The sequence below is a fragment of the Triturus cristatus genome, chromosome 11, assembly GCF_964204655.1.
Source record: "Triturus cristatus chromosome 11, aTriCri1.1, whole genome shotgun sequence".
Taxonomy (NCBI): domain Eukaryota; kingdom Metazoa; phylum Chordata; class Amphibia; order Caudata; family Salamandridae; genus Triturus; species Triturus cristatus.
This window is the reverse complement of record NC_140594.1, coordinates 474,107,530-474,129,952: the sequence shown is the minus strand read 5'-3', so window position 1 is coordinate 474,129,952 and position 22,423 is coordinate 474,107,530. Positions and strand designations below refer to the sequence as shown.

At 48.6% G+C, this 22,423-nt stretch overlaps 1 protein-coding gene across 2 annotated transcripts in view; it reads left to right on the top strand.

Moving 5' to 3' along the window:
• The window catches only part of PPP2R2A (protein phosphatase 2 regulatory subunit Balpha), a 415,049-nt gene that overhangs the window by 177,917 nt on the left and 214,709 nt on the right, over nt 1-22,423 (top strand). For both annotated transcript variants that reach the window (XM_085632765.1, XM_085632766.1), the window contains one exon: nt 16,927-17,092. In XM_085632765.1, the coding sequence (XP_085488891.1) occupies nt 16,927-17,092 (166 nt within the window). The remainder of the gene's footprint in view (nt 1-16,926; nt 17,093-22,423) is intronic.

Here is a 22,423-nt window from a genome sequence, read left to right as displayed (position 1 = left end):
CGACTTGGGTCTCTGCTCCAACCCGCGAATCCGTTCCTTTCACATTGACAGCATTGCTGAAGCCAGAGGCACCAGAGCAGGATGCTCAACCCATCCTGCTCTCAATTTGAGCTGGATTTGTCCTGGTTTCGACTGAGGCGGCATCCCAATCCTTCTAGTGTGCAGCCATGTGACACTCCCTCTTCTTTAGATACTTTGCCCTTAACTCACGGCAACCAAGGTATTGCAGTGGGAACTAAAGTAACATCTTTGGCACAGACTCAGAAAATAATCATTTTGATGAAGGGGTGGGGTTACTTTTCTCCCCCCAATACGAGGACAATAGGTATTAGAAGATGCAGGATGCCAATGGTCTAGACTCCCTCTCCCCAACACTGGCCTGGTTTTTCCCAACATGCCTCTGACCCTGCTACAGAAAAAGCACCTTCTAATGTCCAGACAGCGGTTCTCGCTAGGCATCTACAGAATCTCTTGCCCTTCAACGAGGCCCTCCGAGATCGTCCAATCTATGCTCTGGACCACCAGTAAACAGACAATCCACTCATTGCCATCGACCAGCACCAGTCAACTCCAACTTTATCACAAAGCATCCTGCGTCTCAGAGCTTGTTGGTACAGGTATCGACAAATCAGGTACATCCTTGCGCCTTCCCTACCATCCCACCTGATTGTGATTCAAAACTCATTGAAACATTTGGAAAACATATGTTCTCATCTTCCGGCCTTACTTTCAGATCAGTGAAGGGCAGCAGTCTCGATTGCCCTGTGGGACGTGGTTGCTCACTTTTTGCCAGCTGTCCGGGACGACATGTGGGTGTCCCTCACTCAGGAAATTCAGGATGGGTGGGACAAAGCAAAGTTTGCCATTCGGTCTGGCTTGGACACAACTGTTTAGGTCGGGCAATGGAAACAAATGTGGCACTATGGTGCCATGGCTAGATGAGGTCTGCAGGCTTTTCTAGAGATATCCACGCGTCTTTAATTCATATACCATACGTTGTCTTTTTGGTGAAGAATCAGACGTAGCCCTGAAACACTTTAAGGCAAGCAGGACTGTTCTTAAGGCTATTATGTGTAGTGTAGTTAATAAGGTTCTAAGTTTATGCATTGCCTTTCTTAGTTTTTTGTCAGTCTTTACCTTTAAGGATGTGTTGGAATGGATGTTTGAGTGCTGATGTTGCACCATTTACGGCTCTGTGGTCTCACTCCTGGGAAGGCACTGGGACAAATTGGAGCCACTGCGCCATCTGATGGCGTAGGAAAGCAGTTGTCATTCTTCCAGATGCAGTGTAGCACTTAGAGGAGAATCTAGAGGTGAGGACTCTGCAGGTAGATCGGATATCCACCAGGAACATAGTTACCAAAGGATAGTTACTTAATCTGTCAGTTGCATGTTTGGCTGTAAATACACATGCCCTGCATACTCATGCCATCTAGTGTTTAATCTGGACCTTTGCCACTTGTTTTTGTTCTCGGCGGTTAGTCGCACGCAGTGGTAGCACAACGAACCATGGAAAGCAGGAGGAATAGGCTAAGGGCACAAACAATGGGCGTACAAGAGGGCAGCAAGCTGACTATACAGATCAGTTGGCAGGGTTAGTGGCAGCACAATATAACACACAGGGCAGGTAGGATGGCAGTGGCAGTACAATGGACCATTGAAGAATGGAGGTAGCAGGAACACTCACATGGACAACTGAGGGAAGAGGCGGGGACGCAAACTGAACAAGCAGCACAACAGACCATGGTGCACAGTAGGAAGGGGATGGGACTTCACATGGACATGGCAGTACAGCAGACCATAGAGAGCAGGAGGGAGGATCAGCGGCAACGCAACAAACCATGGAGAGCTGAAGGGAGGGGGTAGGGTCACGGACTCGGACAACAGAGGGTAGGGGGAGTGGACAGGAATAGCAAGCTGACCACATATGGGAGGCAAGGAGTGAAAGTGTCAGTACAATGGGCCACACAGGGAGGCAGGAGGGGCAGTGGCAGTACAACAGACCATAGAGGACACATCGCTAATGGAGGGCAGGGGGGGGGGGGGTTCACGTCTGGAGCAACAAGATGATAATATAAGGCAGGCTAGAGGGGCAGTGGAAACAACATTCACCATGGATGGTTGCAGGTATGGTATAAGGGGGGACACAGACAACGTTGGGAAGGTGGGAGGGGCCTGGTGCAGCACAACAGACCACTCATGGCAATGTTGAGAAGGTGGGCGGGTTAGTGGCAGCACAAAGGACCATGCTGGGCAAAAGGGAGGGGAGCAATGGCAGCTTATGGGACATGGCAGGCAAGATGGATGGGATGGGGAACACACTGATATCTGAGGGCAGGGGAAGCAGGCGAAGGGTCAAGCAGGAGGGCTTGGTGGGGCATAGACTCAGAAAACATGGGACAGCAAGCAAACCATACAGAGCATACTGCAATATCAGCACAAGGGCCACACAGAGCTGAAGTCGGGAGGCCGGGGCATGAATCTGGACAGTTGAGGGCAAGTATGAGGCCAGCAATTTGACCACAGGTCCTTGGCTTCAAGTAGTGATTCATCAGGGGTCCACAAAAGTGAAATGGTTAAGAACAACTTCTCTGGGTGTTAAAAGTGCTCTCTTGTATGATATTTCACATGATCAAGTCCTTTAGTAAAACAAACTTTATGAAGCCTTTGCTAAACCCTACAAAGGACACCGTCTCTAAATCGGGTCATGCGAGATGGATTGCTAATTGTATCCAGACCAGCTATGCCAAGCCAAAGCACGCACACCCTGTGACTACATCACCAGATCCTGGAAGCTTGCGGTTTTACTAGATTGGTCTACTAGTTGTTTATTGGAGATATTACTAGTGTGTAGGATAGATATTTTTTTATCTCTTCTACTCGGTCTCCTTTGTTGTCACTTAGAAATGTTTCCATGATATTCAGGTGCTTCCTCCCCACTTGTAGTTCTCCTTATATTTCATTACTTCAATCCTCCCCTCTCTCAGGTACAATCTACACCCTCCCATCCCAAGCACTGCCAGACACTGTACGATAGTGCTGTTCTGCCCTAACTTCTACCCCTGCTAACACCATCACTGCCCCACCATTACTGATTAACATTTCCCCCCTTCTCCCAAGTATTGTGGGGCCCAATAACTGCGCCCAACACTTGCACTACTAGCCACGCATCTGTACTTAACCACTTTCAACTTCTAATTTCTTTTTCTTTCCTGCAGCTCTTTTTATCCACCCATGTTTTACTATGTTTATCACTCATCTGGTCACATGTGTCTAGGCACAAAATAATTTTCGCACACAAAAGCAAACACTTGGCTTTGTTGCACCTTGTTTTTTGTAACTGCCTGCAGTGCAGATAAGCCACTTTTGGGGCACCTGTTCCCCCTCTATATATAGTTGGACTGGTCTGAAATCGTACTTCCAGATTTCAAATCGAATGTAATTGTACGAAAGCTGCGAGAATTGCAGAGAAATTGTTCATACTTAAGTTATTTTTTTGATAAGTAGGCAACCTCTCTGATTTCGCGGTAATACCAAAAGAGCAATATGAAAGTGCCTAAGTTAGCACTGTCTTAAACATTCTCAATTGAATTTAGCTCAAGTCCATAGATGTGAATGCTTATATTCTTGCCACATAGTGAATCAGCATTTTCAAGATAATCCTTTCCTTCCCTCTGAATTCTGATCACAGTCACTCAAAAATAAAATACTGAATGAATTGCAAAGCTAGTCAACGCTGATGTTGATCAGCCTTACATTAACATAGCTATTGTTTGAAGCAGCCTAAGCCTGTAGGTATACGAAAATCTTAAGAATTTTTTCACATTTCTGTGAGAAAAGAAATTAATATCTGTAGAAACTAAAGTAAAAAATATTAACTAGACTGCAGCCGAAAATATTACGGTTAACCCATTGCACACATGATCAACATTCTTGCATGATTAAAGAACGATCTAATTGAAATATGTATGGCTGTCATTTGACAGATCCGTTAAACTACATTTTGGGTTCTCGTTGAGATGTTTCTCACCCCTCCCTCTCCTCCCCCCTTACAAATTATCTCCATAAGCTTTTGGTGGACTGATGCCAGGACAGCTGCACCCTCACATCTTTACTTAATGGTTTCTTTCGATGTCAGTTCATCAAATCGCAGGCAGGTGCTTACTGTTCAGCACAGCCTGCAGCTCATCTGGGCTGCTGGTAAACTGAGCACCGTAGTCCATTGCCCTCATTGTTAATCTGTATCTGATAGAGACATCTAGCTGCAGATTCCCCCACTTACCCACCATTTCCTGGAGCTGGGGCGACTAGGGCCCAGATGGAGGCCCATTCTCGGGCCTTGCTAGTCATCTTTGGGTCATCCCCTCTCCCTGGCGTGCCTTCGGGCCCCATTTAGGTGGTAGGGGCTCAGATCGGGATTTCGTCAGCGGGTTGGCCCTCTGCGCCGGTCGAGCACCCTGACTCCGCTTCCAGAGTTGCTGCGACGTCAGGACACAGCCCGGAGGGGCATCCTTTTCGCACGTCCAAGCCTTCCATGTAGTCTCCGCACAGCACTGAGTCTTCCCTGTGCTAACGCCGGCAGAAGCTGCGACGCAGTCCTCTACTCCGAGTCGACTCCGTTCCTCACCGCAGGTTTCCACCTCGTTGGAGGTTGTGTCGACACCGGTCTGACGCCGAATAGATGAGGCTCCTGCAGAGTTCATCGAGGCCGTTGCCATCCCCGGCTATTCATTGGTATGTGGAAGCCGACACGGAGGAGGCCCCTGTGGGTTCGCCACCCCCAGAGTTGTTTCGCTGTCCTGGGCAGAAACCCATGCACTGGCAGCGCCTTGGATGTCCTCAGGCTGTAGAGCCTCCACGTTTTAGTGGCAGGCATAGCATTATGCTTTCCCTTACGGGTGACCTGTTGTCGCCACCTCAAATTTCCATGGTGGCTAGAGCGGCTTTTGCGAGTGCGGTTTGCAGGGCTACGGACATTTTACAAGTACAGCCACCCTCAGTCTAATCTGTCCTCTAATCCCTTGCTGGAATTACTCCACCAGGGCACCGTGAAAGTGAAGCCCTTGTTGCCTTTCGGCGAGATGTTGTACTATGCTCATCTGGGGACTTGGGCGAGGCCCTCTTCGGGGGACCCGGTGGATCGTGCTATTGCACATCAACATCGCCCTGCTCCAGAAGACCCTGTCTTTTTGTCCCTCAACCCTAGGGCTCAAGGGCTGGTGATTCAGGCGGCTTCGGTCTCCCTGCCTTCTGCCCCTCCTCCCGTTACTCCCTCCCACTTGGGAATCTCGATGGTTGGAGTTGTGTAGCCGCCATGTCTTTGCGTCCACCAGTGCAGGCCTTGGATACCTGAACGGGCTACTTCTGCCATTTGGGACTCCGTCGAGCGTCTCCTTCCTCTCTTCGGGAGGGTCCTCGGACTAACCTGGAATGGTTGATTCGTGATGGCCGAGAAATGGCACAATTTTCCATTCGGTCGGCCATGGACTCCACTGATTTGGTGTGCCGAGCTATGGCCTGGTCAGTTGCTCTGCGCCGCCATGCCTGGCTGCACGATGGCTGTTTCCCTGCCAACGTCCAGGAGTGTCTTGGGGATTTGCCCTTTGATAGGGTCACCCTGTTCCACAGACCTGCTGACTTGGCAGTTCAACGTCTCATGTCTGGATTTCCATGAGTTCCATGGTTTGTAGTTCTTATTGTAGACTTTGAGTTTTAGTTGCAGTATTGTCACTGGTTTTTCTGGTGCTCCGTCTCTGGGTTCAAGATGTTATGACTCAGACGGACTGTGCGGCTTTTCGCAGTCTTGTCCTTTTGTTACAGCTGGCCAGCTGTTTCTGCATTTCTTTAGTCCTCTGTCTAAGAGCTCGGCTCAAGAGGTGTCCTTTGTTTTTATAGGGATGTGCCATACCCTATGTGGGGTACTTGTTGGCTATTGTATAGCTGCTGTTCCTGGTACGGGAGTTTTCACGGCTCCTGCGTAGTCTTCATAGGATACTTCTCTTTTGTCAATGCTCTACCTGCTGTTGTGGGAAATACCCTCTAGGGAGACCCGCTGGGCTGGTGTGGGTCTCTCCTAGGGAGTTGTGTTGTAGTCTACGGTTGATCCGTAGCTTTTTCCTGTCTCTGTGGAGACACACTACGTGTGTACACACAGGATATGTTCGCTGTCGCAGGCTGCCGGCGGTGTACCTTCCGGTCCTGTCTTGGCTGCGTACTCTCACTTCATGGTGTGGGGGGAAGTGCTTACGTCTACTCTCATGGCTCAGGCCCTGTGGGGCTTTTGCCTGTGGGCAGTTGAGTTTCTGCCAGCTACGTTTCTGCTGCGTGTTACCTTGTACCCTATTTCCTTATGCTCTCCCCTTTCAGGGACTTTGGTCCCTTTGCTTATTATGCTCAGGGGTTCAGGTCCTTACACTCCTGGCCTTTGCGGATGTTTTTCTGATTCACTGTGACCTAGTGGTTCAGGGCTTTCACTATTATTCTAAGGTTCTGTGTTCCGCTCCAGGTGTTTCACTGGCTGTGAGTTACCAATCATGACTAAGGGCACTGTTGCTTTCTTTTGTGTGTTACTGTGCAAGTATTCTTCTTCAGAGTACTCGTTGTCATTATACAGTGTCTGTATGGAACTGTATCTGTCCTTTATCTGACAGACCTCTGTCTGTGTATTTCTCACTCCTTCCTCGTGAGTGTGATGATCAGTACCCCCGCCTGTCTCACCAGGGAGGGTGGCCAAAGTTCCGTCCCCATCAGGGGGCATGTTGTCACCTTTAGGTGTTTTTTGACACTGGTGTGTCCTGCTATGCTTCACACCGGTGCCGATGGTACCTATTGTGCGACATCCCTTTATCTAGGGTGTGCTCTTCAAGTTCCCTCTTGTTTGTCATTTTTCCTTCATTAGAGATTTTAGATATAGATATAGATATAGATAGATATATCTATATCTATATATATATCTATATATTTATATCTATATATCTATATATCTATATCTATATATATATATATCTATCGCTCTACTGGCGGTCGCCATAGGAAATTTCAAAATTCTATTTTGAATAACTTTGGCGCCGATTGACGAATCCTCGCGAAATTTTCAAAACTAATGGGGCGCTCCGCCCTGCTCCTACCCTGAAAGTCTCGGGATGATTAGTCAAGCGGGGGCCGAGAAAAAGGGGGAGTCCCAAAACTCGTTTTCCCCATGGATTTTTCCATAGGGACTTTAGTCGCAGCTACAGCCCGAACGGCTGAACAGAATTACGTGAAATTTGGCAGAGAGGTAGCCATAAGGTCCATGAAGTGCCTTTTGCAGGTTTGGTGTAAATCTGCTCAGTATTTCCAGAGAAAATAGCATTTAAATCAATATATATATCTGTACGCACGCAGCGTGCGTGCTGGGTGCGCACACCTTGCCGTGCGCGAGCGCAATTCTGATTGGTTGTTAGATCTTAGTAAACATTCGAATCGGTCGAAACCAGGAAGTGTCGGCCGCCATTTTGTCTCTCGCACTCTGAGGGGGTGAAAAACAAATGTGGAGAACGTGAAAAGGGGGCAGGGTGGACAGTTCCTGACCCCCTAGCCGTGGTCAGGGGGTCCCAGAAGGACCCCCAAGGGCAAAACATTTTTTTTTTTTTTTTTTTTTTTTTAAATCGCAGAGTGCGCGCACCTTGCGCGCACCACCCAAACGTAAAAAATTCTGCGAAGTTCGCGCAGCGTGCGCGCACTCCATGATTTTTCACAAAAAAAATTGTATTTGGCCCTTGGGGGCGAAGCGCTCCGTGCCCACCGCGCGTGCACGGCACTAACTGCGAAAAGTGGGCGCGCGAAGCGCACCGCGAGCCCACTGTGTGCGCACGGTGCGCGAAGCGCATGGCACAAACCGAGAGTTTTTTGTTTAAAAAAATATATTAATAAATACATAACTTAGCATTTAAAAAACCGTACAAATTCACTGAAAAAACCATAGGTTTCACACATGTTATAGTTAGCTGGGCATTTCCCTCGTAAAAAACCAATGAAATTCCCCGTTATAGTTAGTGCAGGCAACTATAACTCAGGCGACCGCAATCCGCTGCTGATGACGTCCGATATTACATCACTGATGACATATGTGTCTTTCTGAAAAAAAAAAAATGAAATATATGTATAGCTGAAGATGAATGGAAGAAGACATGGGTAAATAAGTGTCTAAATACAGTGATGTAATATCTGACGTCATCAGCAGCGGATTGCGGTCGCGTGAGTTATAGTTGCCTGCACTAACTATAACGGGGAATTTCATTGGTTTTTTTACGAGGGAAATGCCCAGCTAACTATAACATGTGTGAAACCTATGGTTTTTTTGTGTGTGTATATATATATATATATATCATGTTTTATACACACAGTGAGTGTATGCACACTAGGTTTTCCTTGCCCTAGTATCGGGGTTTTATCCCCGGATTGTGTCTCTCTCTCTCCCTCTCTTTCATATGGAAAAGAGCACTCTGTGTTCCCCCCGACTTTGTGGTTTCCCTTCACAGTTTGTACCTCCTGGGTACGGTTGGCTGGTTGACTACCTGGTGATGAGCCCGCCTCTTTGCTGCCGCATGCGTGCTGATGGTAATCCCATTCCTTGGGCTTTTGCTTAGCTGTGGTGTGGTTCTCACGGTGCACTCGGTCTCCTTGTGTGTATCCTATCATCCACATACCTGTATCTCCTGGTAATCACGACTCTGTATTCTCTGCCTGGTGACATCTGTCCCCTCACATTTCACTTTGACATTCTCTGTGGTGTATGTTCAGTGGGTATGCTCTGATGATGGCATACTATCTTGCCCCTTTTTCTGGGACTCTGCCTCTGGCGGATCCATGGGATCTGGTGCTCAGCTTGCTGTTTTTTTGCAGAAGGTTCTAAACTTTCTACCATTCTGCACTGTGCTTTCTGGTTCTATGTCTCCTTTCGTCCCTGTCTGGACGAGGGAGGTTTCGTACAGTCTTCTGACGGATAATGATGCCTTTGCCTCCCCTTGTTCATGCTCCCTTACAGGGCTTCATAGGTCTGGTGTCAGCCGCGCTGGCACTGCTGTTCCACCCGTGATTAGTCACTGTTATTGACGGGTAAGTTCTCTTAGAACTTGGTGGGTTTCGCTCGCAGACCCTCCTCCAATGGGGTATGGTTTTATCTATTCGCAGTTAAGGAATCTGCGGCTAGATGTCTCTATCAGATGAATGAGTTACTTACCTTCGGTAATGATGTGTTCGAGGCATGTGGGCTGCTGAATTCATATCTGTGCATAGATCGCCGCCTAGTGTTGGGTCCGGATGTTTGCACGTTGTTGTCCTGGAAGAGTCTTCGAAGTATCCTGGGATAGGTGACTCCTCCCCTGGACTACAGTGCGCATGGGCATCCTCTCCATCCTCAGATTGTTTTTTTCCGCCATTGGGTTCGGATATGCTTATCTTGACTCAAGTTAGGAAAAACTTTTTCTAGGCCAAAAGGCCTTTAGTTCGCGTCGGTACTGTTCCCGATCGGTATCGATAGTATCTTGTTAGTTTACTAACTTCCAGAACCAACTTTTTCGCCTCTTACACGACCATCGACCCATAGCATCGACGATGGAGTCGAGGACACCATTCAAGCGGTGTCCTGTATGTAATGCGAAATATCCCCACATCGACGTCCATCCGGTGTGCAACAAATGCCTTTCACCGGATCACGACAAATCTACATGTATGGCCTGTGCCCGATTCCGATCCAAGAAGACTCTCCGGAATCGACGAGCGGCGAGGCTCGAAGCGCAGCAAGCGGCACCGGCCCGGCCGACATCTTCAGCGCCGAAAACGAAGATGTCGAAGACTTGGAGAACCTACCCTCCAGCCCCGCTTCCGAACTCGACTCCGGATCGGAAGACGTCGACGAAACACTCTTTCGCAGAGATGAAAACGACACCGAGGTAGGAGACTACAATGAGGCCTTAGGGGCCGAAGAGAGTAGCTCCGGTGACGAGCAAGGCCTACCCGTAACTGAGGATATCTCAGTACGCCAATCTATGGCTCCGGTCGAGGGATCGCCTTCGGGCCTTACCCAAGACCTATCCCGCAGTTCTTCGGCCCCGCCCTCTGGCCCGGCCTCGGACATTCAGCGGCAGCCATTAATGCCCAAAACGGCTGGTTTCCCTTCTCCGAAACCGAAAGCTGTATTGGTTCAACTGAAACCGAAACCGAAAGTGAAGCTGGTCGGATCGAGGCCCACCACACCTTCGACGCCAGCAAAACCCGTGGGCACCGTGCGCACCAAAAGAGACTTCGGTGCCGAGCTTGCAGCAGTCGGCGTCGATATAAGGAAAAAGACCTTCGGTGCCAACAAACCTACTCGGCTCCCGGCACCGACGCCATCGGCTCCGACCCCAAAGGTCAAACTGCCTGCTGCGTCTCTCACCGCTTCAACATCACTACCAAAGGCACACTCATCGAAGACGTCGACGGCCATTACCGCCCCTCGACTCGATGCCACATCGGCGCCGAAGAAGTCCACGCCCGCCTCTACGGAACCGGTCGGCGCCAAGGACTCGATGGCGCTCCAGGTGCGGCCCGTTGCTGCGCAACGCACCAAACACACAACAGTCCTCCAGTACACGTCGGGCTCCGAGCAGCCCACAAAAGCACCGACAGCCTCTTCGGCACCGGCCAACATTACTTTTGGCCTGCCGCCGTCCACGGCCCCGAAACTGTTCCAGATAAGGACACGGGTCACGCACACCACGATCATGCCTGCCGAGCGCTCTCCTGCCGAGACGTCTCCATCACATCTCATCGACGCCGACACCGGCAAGATGATGTTCCAAAAAAGGAAAATAACTTCTGAGCCAGCTTTGGACTCCTTCCGGATCCCACTTAAAAGAAAGCTGCCAGTGGCTTTGGAACCAGTTCTTTACGAACCTCTCCATTCCCCCTACCAGGATCCACAGTCCTTCTCTCCAACACACTCCGACACAGATGTCTTGGAGGACTACATGGGTGACCACGTCCCCTACCCCGGAGAGATGGACCCTGAAGGCCAACAGGACCCTGATCAAGCTTGGGATGACCCTGTAGACTCAGGTGCACCTATGGATGCACAGGACCCGCAACTCTATGGAGCAAAAACATCTCCCACAGAGGACACTGCCGCGTTCAACGCCCTAATTGAACGTGCTGCGGCCAATCATGGGGTGCAACTCCACTCTGACACCGTGGAGGACGACTTTCTCATGGATACTTTTGCATCCTCAGAAAGGAACATAAAAACTCTACCCATGTTGAAGGGTGTCCTCAAACCAGCAAAGGACATCTTCAAGGAGCCCACCAGGGCAAGAGTGATAAACCCCAGGATCGACAAAAAATACAGATCGGCGCCTGGGGACCCTACCTACATTAGAGGCCAGTTACCTCTGGATTCCATTGTAGTTGCGAATGCTCGCAAGAGGGCACACTCGCAAACAGGTGATGCTCCTCCCCCGGACAAAGAGTCCAAGGTGCTAGAGACCTCCGGCAAACGGGTTGCTGCACAGGCAGCTAACATATGGCGCATTGCCAATACTCAGGCGCTACTCGCTCGCTACGATCGAGCACACTACGATACACTAGAACAACTACTCCAACATCTCCCTGACCAATTCAAAGAAGGTGCAGAGATCCTCATCAGGGAGGGACAGCTCCTCACAAACGCATCCATCAAGTGTGCGCTGGATGCCGCAGACACAGCTGCCAGGGCCATAAACACTAGCGTCATGTTGCGACGACATGCCTGGTTGCGAATCTCCGGATTCAAACCTGAGGTGCAAAATAACATACTCAACCAGCCTGTCAACCCCGACTATTTATTTGGGCCGGAGGTTGACACCACCCTAGAGAAAATAAAAAAGGACACGGACACTGCAAAGTCAATGGGGGCTCTCCAGACTCAGTCCTTTCGGAGCGGCTCTTTTCGTCGCCCCGGAAATAGAGGAGCAGGTAGAGGACAGGGGTCACAGCAAACATACAACAAGGGCAATACACAAACCACCTACGATAAAAACACCCGGGGTGGATATCGTGGCTCCAGCACAAAGGGCAGAGGACGCGGCTACGGCAACACCAGGTCCTCCCCCAAGAACAAGCAGTGACGCCCTCTCCCTTCCTCCCGACCACATAACACCTGTCGGGGGAAGGCTACAAAGGTTCCTGTCCACGTGGAACTCCATCACCACGGACAGGTGGGTCAAAGATATTGTCAAACACGGTTACTGCCTAGAATTAACCTCAACCCCACCCACAATACCTCCAAAAAACCGTCCTATGTCCTCAGAGCACTTAACGCTCTTACAGCAGGAGGTGCAAAGTATGCTTCTAAAAGGTGCAATAGAGGTCGTACCCACGAGCAAGGTACGGGGGTGTACTCCCTGTACTTTTTAATACCAAAAAAGGACGGGTCGCTCAGACCTATATTAGACCTGAGACCCCTGAACCGGTACATTCTTTCCGAGCATTTTCACATGCTCACTCTACAGCAAGTCCTCCCGCTTCTCAAGCAGGGAGACTTCCTGGCCACACTGGACCTCAAAGATGCGTATTTCCACATACCCATTCACCCCTCACACAAAAAATACCTCAGGTTCACTGTTCAGGGGCAGCACTACCAATTCAAAGTCCTTCCCTTCGGCGTGACAACAGCACCCAGGGTTTTCACAAAGTGCCTAGCTACTGTGGCGGCACATCTACGGAGGCAGCACATACATGTCTACCCCTACCTAGACGACTGGCTCGTTCAAGCAACGTCAGCCCAGCAATGTGCCAGCCACATGTCCCGCACCATTCACCTCCTTCACAGCCTGGGATTCTCACTAAATTACCCAAAATCCCATCTCCAGCCCGCACACGTACAACAGTACCTAGGTGCGACTATAGACACTCTGGCGGCCACAGCCCAGCCAAATTTAGTGAGGATCAACAGCATGCAAATGCTGATTTCCATGTTCAAACCTCAACACTCCCTTCCAGCGCGAGTGTTCATGCAGTTGATAGGCATGATGGCCTCCTGCATTTTCATAGTCCCGCACGCGAGATTACATATGCGCCCGCTTCAGGAGTGCTTAGCACGTCAGTGGAATCAGGCTCACGGACAGCTGAAAGACCTAGTGTTGGTGAGCGGTCGGGCATACAACTCTCTGCATTGGTGGAATCCACAAAACCTTTGCAAGGGCCAACCGTTCCAAGAGCCTGTTCCACAAATAGTACTGACAGCGGACGCGTCTCTCCAGGGATGGGGGGCTCATGTACTCCACTACACAGTGCAGGGACTATGGACAACACAACAGAAGAAGATGCACATCAACCTTCTGGAACTGATGGCAATCTTCCTAGCTATGAAAGCATTCAAAGTACATCTGTGCAACAAGGTCGTGTTGATCCGGACGGACAACATGACCGCAATGTACTACATACAGAAGCAGGGAGGAACACACTCTCCACAGTTGTCTCATCTGGCTCAGAGCATGTGGAAGTGGGCCATTCAGAGGAACATGTTCCTCATGGCAGAACACCTCCCCGGCAAGGACAACCAGATGGCGGATCTGCTCAGCAGACACAGCCACCAGATGCACGAGTGGGAGTTACACCCATCAGTACTCCAGCCGTACTTCCAGCAGTGGGGTCATCCAGAGATAGACCTATTCGCCACAAGCGAAAACGCAAAATGCCAAAGCTTTGCCGCCAGGTTCCCACATCCGCAGTCGCAGGGCAATGCGATATGGATGAACTGGTCCGGCAGATTTGCGTACGCTTTTCCCCCAGCACCACTGATACCGCTGGTGGCACGCAAACTCGGACAATACTCACTGACACTCGTCCTGGTTGCTCCACCGTGGGCACGCCAGCCGTGGTACACCACCTTTCTCGAACTTTCCGTGGTGCCGCATCAAAGGCTGCAGATCAAACCCGCGCATTTGACGCAGAACCATGGAGAGATTCAGCACCCAGATCCGCAACAGCTGAACCTGGCAATCTGGCTCCTGAAGTCCTAGAGTTTGGCTACCTAAACCTGCCACCTGACTGCATGGACATCATTAAGGAGGCCAGGAGACCCACTACCAGAGCTTGCTATGCAGCCAAATGGAAGAGGTTCGTCATTTATTGCAATAATAATGACATTAACCCGCTAGACGCATCCATACAAAACATAATTTGTTACCTCTTACACCTATACCGATGCAATCTGGCGTACACCTCTATACGTGTCCATTTGACCGCCATATCAGCCTATCTGCAGACCAGGCAGCACCTCTCTCTATTCAGAGTGCCTGCCATCAAAGCATTCTTGGAAGGACTCAAACGAGTCATTCCTCCAAGCCACCCACCGGCTCCAATGTGGAACCTCAACTTGGTCCTCACACGCCTGATGGGTCCACCCTTTGAACCTCTACACTCATGCGAGCTTCAATTCCTTACCTGGAAAGTAGCTTTCCTAGTAGCGATCACTTCTTTAAGAAGAGTTAGTGAACTCCAGGCACTAACCGTTCAAGAGCCATTTATACAGGTTCACGCCAACAGGGTCGTACTACGTACCAACCCAAAATTCATGCCCAAGGTAATATCGCAGTTCCACATGAATCAAACTATTGAACTGCCTGTTTTCTTCCAAAACCCACAAACTGTCGCAGAAAGAGCACTCCATACACTAGATGTAAAGAGGGCCCTCATGTACTACATCGACAGGACTAAAGTCTTTAGGAAGACAAAACAACTTTTCGTTGCCTTTGCCCCACACCACAAAGGTAACGCTATCTCCAAAGCAGGTATAGCCAGATGGATCGTTAAATGTATTCAAATTTGCTATCAAAAGGCTAAACGCACATTAACGATTCCCCCACGAGCCCACTCAACACATAAGTTAGGGGCCTCCATGGCTTTTCTAGGAAACATTCCCCTGCATGATATATGTAGAGCAGCCACCTGGTCCACTACACACACATTTACCAAACACTATTGTGTAGATGTGCAATCAAAACAGCAGGCAGCTGTAGGACAGGCTGTTCTCAAAACTCTTTTTCAGACCGCTGCAGCTGGCACTGGTAGCCGCCGCTAATAGAGGGCACTGCTATATATTCTATGCACAGATATGAATTCAGCAGCCCACATGCCTCGAACTGAATATGCTACTTACCAGTATGCATCTGTTCTTGGCATGTAGGGCTGCTGACATTCATATCGCCCTCCCTCCTCCCCGGCGCCTCTAGCAGCTGCAGCTCTCAGAATTACTGTAAGCATGGTCATCATTTTCTGTATCTACTCCATCACTGCCACAATGGCGAAAAACAATCTGAGGATGGAGAGGATGCCCATGCGCACTGTAGTCCAGGGGAGGAGTCACCTATCCCAGGATACTTCGAAGACTCTTCCAGGACAACAACGTGCAAACATCCGGACCCAACACTAGGCGGCGATCTATGCACAGATATGAATGTCAGCAGCCCTACATGCCAAGAACAGATGCATACTGGTAAGTAGCATATTCAATCTGGTAGAGACAGTCTAGCTGCAGATTCCTTAACTCCCACCCATCCTCCCCACTCTGCGAGGACCTTTCCAGATGGGTTTCTACCACCATGCCTACTTACAGGTGGCCTTTGTCTTCTTGAGGGGTGCTTTTGTCGCCTACCTCTGGGGCAGGGTGTCATTCTGTGTTGGGCTCATTGGTCCTCCCCCTATTCTCGTTTTGGGTGGCTAGGTTCTGCGCTTTTCAATGCTGCTTCACCTGTCCAGTGTGGAGATTCTCATGTTTTCCTACCCTCCCTCCGCTCTTGTATGTTTCTCCCCATTTCTTTGGGCTCTTCTAATCTATGCTGCAGTCGATTGGGTTGTGATGTTATTTGATTATGCTACAGTTCACAGGTCACCGGGGGGGGGGGGGGGGGGGGGTGAACATTCTATGTGGTTGTTCGATTTTGGTCACATGCTGTGAGTCATGTTGTTCCAGTCTTGTGGTCCTTGACAGTTCCATCCTGTGGTTGCAAACTGTCCTTCATTTGTCATGCCAATCGTTTCTACTGCTGTTGCCTCTTGGAGGGTTGGGGGGCATGCCTCATCGCTTTGATGGGACTTTTGCTGGGGCTGGTACTCTGTTCACCCACTTCAGTCCCTACATGTCTTGAGTACTCTTTCAGCATGGTGTTAATCATTCTATGATTTCTTATCATTGTTTTTTCTAAGGTTTTTGCCTTTCTATGGCACACTGTTCCTATACTTTTGCAGTTTTTGTCATAGCTCTGTGTTGTGGCGTGGAAAAGTTTCACTGTAGAAAACTGACATCAGCACGCTCGCGGGGGTGGTCTTATATGGCTCCTTTGACGTCACTTCCGTGGACGACGTCCGGACGGAGGCAGGCGTGCAGAGGTACTGCTGGGGATAAACTTTTCCGGATCCAGTCTGACGCCTGGGGATGTTCTAAGTTAAGGAATCTGCGGCTACACTGTGTGTCTACCAGATACATAGTTACCGACGGTAAGTAACTCGTTCAATAATCCCAGTCATTGCTGTGCCACACCCTTTGCCCCAGCCATGCCTCCTTTTCTTATGTTTCTACATACTACTTCAGTGCCTGGCAATTCAGGCAAATGTAGAAAAGCTTTTTTTTTTTTTTTGCTCTACGTTCACAATCAATTCTGTTTTTTCAGAAAAATATTTGGCACATAATTGAAGCCTCCCTGTTATTCGTTTATGACATTGTTGTTGGTATGTGGTCCAAGTAGTGTTCAAAGTTCATACTAGTCTAATGGCCATAGTAAGCATAGGTGAATAACAGTCACTACCTGTCAGAATTGTGTGTAGTACATAGTACGATTAGAACGTATTAAAAGTGTGGCAAGATTTTCAAATGCTTTTTGTGGACTTGACAGATCAGAACGTAACACTTTCTTTTTCTTGTTTTTACAGAACAAAACACAGTCTCACAGCAGAGGGGAATACAATGTTTACAGCACTTTTCAGAGTCACGAACCAGAATTCGACTATTTGAAAAGCTTAGAAATTGAAGAAAAAATCAATAAAATTAGGTGGTTGCCACAGAAAAACGCTGCTCAGTTTTTATTGTCAACAAACGGTAAGCTGTCTTGTAATTTTTTTCAAAACCTTTTGCATTTAGAAATTGAACACAACGATCTAAAGGTTGAGAACACACTTTACCCTACTACTTTGGCTTTTAAATTTGCCAAGTTACATTTCACCTACAGCTCCTAGTTTGACTGATCACACATGCGGCATGGAACTGGATGCAACAATGCATGCATGGAAGAAAACTGTTCCATCTTGCAAAATTAGAGCCGTTTTAATTTGCTAGAGAACCTAAAGGTATCTTAAAAAGCTCCCAAAATCACATTATCTGAGATTTTTTTTTAAAAACCATATAAATAGAGCATGATGTTTGGCTCGAACTGTTCTTGCAAACCTTTCGAGTCTGCATCAGTCATAGGCATAGAAGTAACCCTTCCTCAACATGCCCACCGATGTGCAGTATGCAGAGGATGACTGCTCCCCACAGAACTCGTTTATATTTTAATGATTTATACAACACCGCAAAATCCCTGGGAAATAGAATTTAGCACGAGCATTATACAGGTTTCAATAAAGCGAGATGGTTTATTAACCCCATGTACCTCAACTCTGTAAGTACTACGGAAAAAATGGGTGTGACGCGACCACTCTGCAAAAACCCACAACCAACGCTCAGTGAAAATAGTGCTCAAAGGTACAACAGTATGTTGGAATAAAAACAACTGCACAATTAGTCTATAAACGGGCCCACAGTTGCCTGTGTTAGTGTTGAATCAGGGGATGACATTTATTTTGTTTGTACTACATACCAACAAAGGGCACAACAAGAGTTTGCTCTCTGAAGGAGTTCTGGGCAAATGCAAATCACGTTAAGTATCGATTCTTGTACTTGATGGCACCATCTGCATGTTAAGTCCGTAGTTCTGCCAGCCACCTGAGCTGATAATCCATAGTTGGAAAATCACCCAGACGGTGGATTATAAACTGAGTGAGTGACAACTGTCGATGTAGGGCTGCCTTCTGATCTACCTGTAGCCATTTATTGTGATCCCAGCATTCTTCCCCATGGCAAACGTGTTTGTTTTCCAAAATAGATAACTGGTGTGAGTAGTTTTTTCCCCAGTTTTTTTATTTTTTATTTTTTTAGAACACTGCAAAAGAGAGGCAGGTCCCAGAGCTCTTGTGCTTGACGTGCTTTCAAACTACTTGTTGAGGAAGTCTCTGAAAATCGATTTCCAGTCTGGGTGGTCCAACGAGGAAGGGCTGGCGTTTTTAATTTAAAACAAAATTTCACACATGCACCATGCCACGCATGCCATTGGTTTACGAGGCTGATCTAGAGTCGAATTTGGGCATATTTAAACCAGTAATTTGGAACATCATTAAGGATAATGAATTTTACCTGTATCTGTGGTAGGTTAAATGTCCATATTGCTCATGAGCACGAATTAATCCTAGGAAGTCTGTCTAATGATGCTCCGACCATTGTTAAGGTCTGTATGGATGTGTCTGGCTATGAGAAACAGAAGTGTAGCAGAGTGGCATAGATACATCGTCACTGTCTGACAATGTACTGGAGCGTGAGCACACCAGTATCAAAGATAGCAGCTTGTGGGAAAGAGGCTTGAGATGTGGTGCATTTCAGACAAGACACCGATTTATGCGTTCTTGAACTTGTTCTCGCTAATGTTCCTTCCCCAGCTACGGTTGGATCTGGATAAGCCAATGGGCTGTGACTCTAGAAATGGTCAATCAGTGGTGAGTCTACAGGGGTAGAGATCTCAGCATGGATGTCTGTTCAATGGAGCAATAATAAAATATTTACATCATGATAATACACACACTTAATACTAGATTATGTTGCAGAAGTGTGCTGAAACCACCTAAATCAATTTATGGTAAAGAGACGGGCAAAATGTTTCTCCATCATATTGATGTAAGCACTTGCCAATTCACGCATGGTGAAATCAATGAAATTGTATTGATGTGCAAGTCTAAGAGCATCATTGACAAATGAAACCAGGCACAATTTCTTTCTGGTCTACTTCTAGTCCATGTCTTTTGTGTGGACATTTGTTCCTCTGCATGTTAATGACCCAGGTCCACACATATAATCTGATAAGAGACTTCTAGCTGCAGATTACTTACTTTAGAACATTCCTCAGGCATCAAAATGAATACAAAGGTTTTCTAGCAGTACTCCTGCGTGCCGGAAGGTGACATTGTTTGACTCTGCGTCCTAGACATCATCTGCGCCAGAAATGTTGTGCGCAGTGCCTATATTGGCACCTCCCCAGTGTGCTGACGTTGGTTCTTACCTTCCGCTCTAGATAGCACTGATCTGTGAAGAGCTACTCTGTCACAGTTTGACTGTTATTTTCTTGACTTTGTGTTTTCTTCTCAAGTGACAGAGGAGCTCCCTAAAGAAACCTACTGGTTTTCAAACCATGTTCGGTCTTTGACAGACCCTTGGTTTGTCTGTGGAGCTTTGAAAGAGATCACAATTCCAAGACCTGTGAGGGCTGCTGTGCCATGCACCCGAAGGTGCTGAGTGAGCGTTCCTTTAAGCTGCTTGCAGCCTGACGGCCCAGAAACATTCAAGATTTTGGTCATGTGGAAGGTCCTGGGACTTTTTGCAGAATACATATGGAGATTGTCACCTTGTTCTAAGTCATTGGATAAAAAATTGAAGAGGTGTTCGAATTTGCACTGCTTATCTAAAATCTCTGACACTGCAAGTGCGTTGGCACCCCAGGCCCAATGCTTTGGCGGAACCTGAGACCTGGCTTACTACACTCTTCCCTGACTTTCCAGCAGCGATGCCCAACTGAGAGAATTCAATGAAGTCATACACCTCATATTGCGGTGGCCCGGCCCCTCTAGAGTGCCTTGGGGCCCCACGGGTTTGAGAGGTTCCCTTCCTCACCTCCACCCTGATACCCCCGCCTTGATCGGCAGGTTTGCTCTTGGTGCCAGTCAGGCCTGTTGGATCCTGTGTTGGAATCTGGAGCATGGCTGCCTGCGAGATGGAGACCTTCCTCAGCGCCCGATTCAGTACTGACATTCCCCATGCTTCTGACATCCCCATAGTTATTCCCAACTCCAACACAGAGACGAATGGTTGCTGCCAAACACTGGTTCAGACGCTGACTGGGTCCATGCCCACTGAATTAGAGCCAGTGCCTTTTACATTCGACAGACCTGAAGAGAGATGAATGGGAGGAGTTTGAGGACCCTTATGGATACCAGCATCCCCTAGAGGATGCTGACAAAAGCTGGTGAGGAACTGGCGGAGGCCAGTAGGTTAGCCACCCCACTGGACAGTAGCTTTGTTTGCCCCCCACCCACCCCCACCCAGCCGTGGCTACGGAGGAGGTTGCCTCATTCTCTGTGGTGGTGCTTAGGGCGTCTGAAATCTTGGAACTTCAGGTGTCCTGCAATAGGGAGTTGCTCCATCTGAACCCTTACTGCCTTTTAATGGCCTGGTCCAAGCCCTGCACAGGACAGTTGCCTGCTGCCATCGCCCTGCTCCTGGGGACCCCAGTTTCCTTGCCCAGCACACCACCCCAGAGTTTTGTGGTCCAAGCTTCCACCTCTAGGGTCAATCCTGGTGCGTTCTCTTCCACTTCACTGGATATGGAGTCCAAGGGGCGGTACATCTTTTGGAAAAGGATGTTCTCTTATGCCAGCATGGCACTACGGTTGGTGAACAAAGTGTGCCTCTTGAGCCGATAACGCCCATATGATCCGGGTTTGAGTTGCGCAAGTGCTGCCTTCGAGGAGTACAGAGCCATACTCTCTGAAGCTATTGCTTACGAGAGAAATGTAGCAAAGTTCATCATATGTGTCGACTGGACATGACCCTCTCGGGGCAGAGTGATTTCATAGTAGTCGTTCTTTCAGTGCCATGTCTGGGTGAGAACCACTGGGTTTTCTGGTGATGTCCAATCCTCGCTCATGAATATGCCCTTTGATGGCTTTCTTCTTTTTGGTGTGAATGCGGACTGCGCTGGAGCACTTTTTGTGGCCCCCGCTAACCTCGGTCCTCTATCTGCCTTTTTCGTGGCCATGGATGGGGTTTCCAACCACGCTCATGCCCTCCCAACCACCAGTCAACATGCTTCCCAGTCTTTGCTTGGCCGAGGACGTGGTTCCCACGAACCACATGGGGCAGGTCGCCAGAAGTTTTGCCAGTCTGTACCCTTACCCCCCCCCCTTTCTCCACCCCAAACTAGGAGCTGCAACTTCCAATCTCCTTTTGTTTGCCCTCCTACCATTACTGGCATCTAGTGGGAAGCAGGATGCACCATCACCTGTATCACTAGAGGGACAATAATAGACTGTTGGGTTTTACAGATTGTACCAAGGGGCTACTCCATTCCCTTTGGAGACCCTCCCACCCCTATGTCACCTATCTACGACCAGAGGACCACCTCTCCTTGCTGTATCAGGAAGTGTTGGCTTTCGTGACCAAGGGAGTCAAGAGGGTTCCAGCAAAGAAGTAGGTTGTGGTTGCTATTCCTGCTACTTTCTGGTGCCCTAAAAGGACTGGGGTCTTCGTCTTATCCTATGCCTTCTCAATCTCTTCTTGTAAAAGAGATTCAAAATGCTTACACTCGCTCAAGTCCTGTCTGCCCTGGACCCGGTAGATTGGTTCATGGCGTTAGACTGGCAGGAGGCATATTTCCACATTGCCGTCCTACCTGCCCACAGATGGTACCTGCAGATCACGGTGGCCCAACAGCACTTTGTGTGAAGTGCTTCCCTTCGGCCTTACCAGTGCACCTCTTGTGTTCACCAAGGTGATGACGGTGATTGCTTCATGTCTGCGTAGTTTAGAGTTTCCAGTCTTCCCACACCTCAACGATTTGCTTTTGAAGGCAGGCTTGCCCTAGGCAGTAGTCTCCCACCATCAGACTAGGGTGAACCTTCTGTACTCGCTGGGGTTCACTATCAACATGCTTAAGTTACACCTGACTCCATGTTAGATGCTCCCTTTCATCAGAGTTTTTCTGGACATAGTGCAGTTTTGGCCTTATCCTCCTGAGCGGCGAGTCCAAGATATTCAGGCCATGATACTAATGTTTCAGCCTCTATCCTCTGCTTTCGGCACAGTTGAAGGATATTAATTGGCCATTTTAGTATTTTTAAAGTTTCCGGACCAACCTTCTTTGTTCAAGTCCTGTTGTGGCTAGGTTACTCAAAGTTTTTCTAAACTTTTCCTCCCAGGACATTCCTTATGCCCCAGTGGGACTTAAATCTGCTCCTGACATTTGTGATGCGTGCACCCTTTGAGCCTATCAAGACTGCTTTTCTAGTGGCCATTACATAGGCCAAGAGGTTTGGAGAATTACAGGCTCTCTGTGCACCCTCCTTTTAC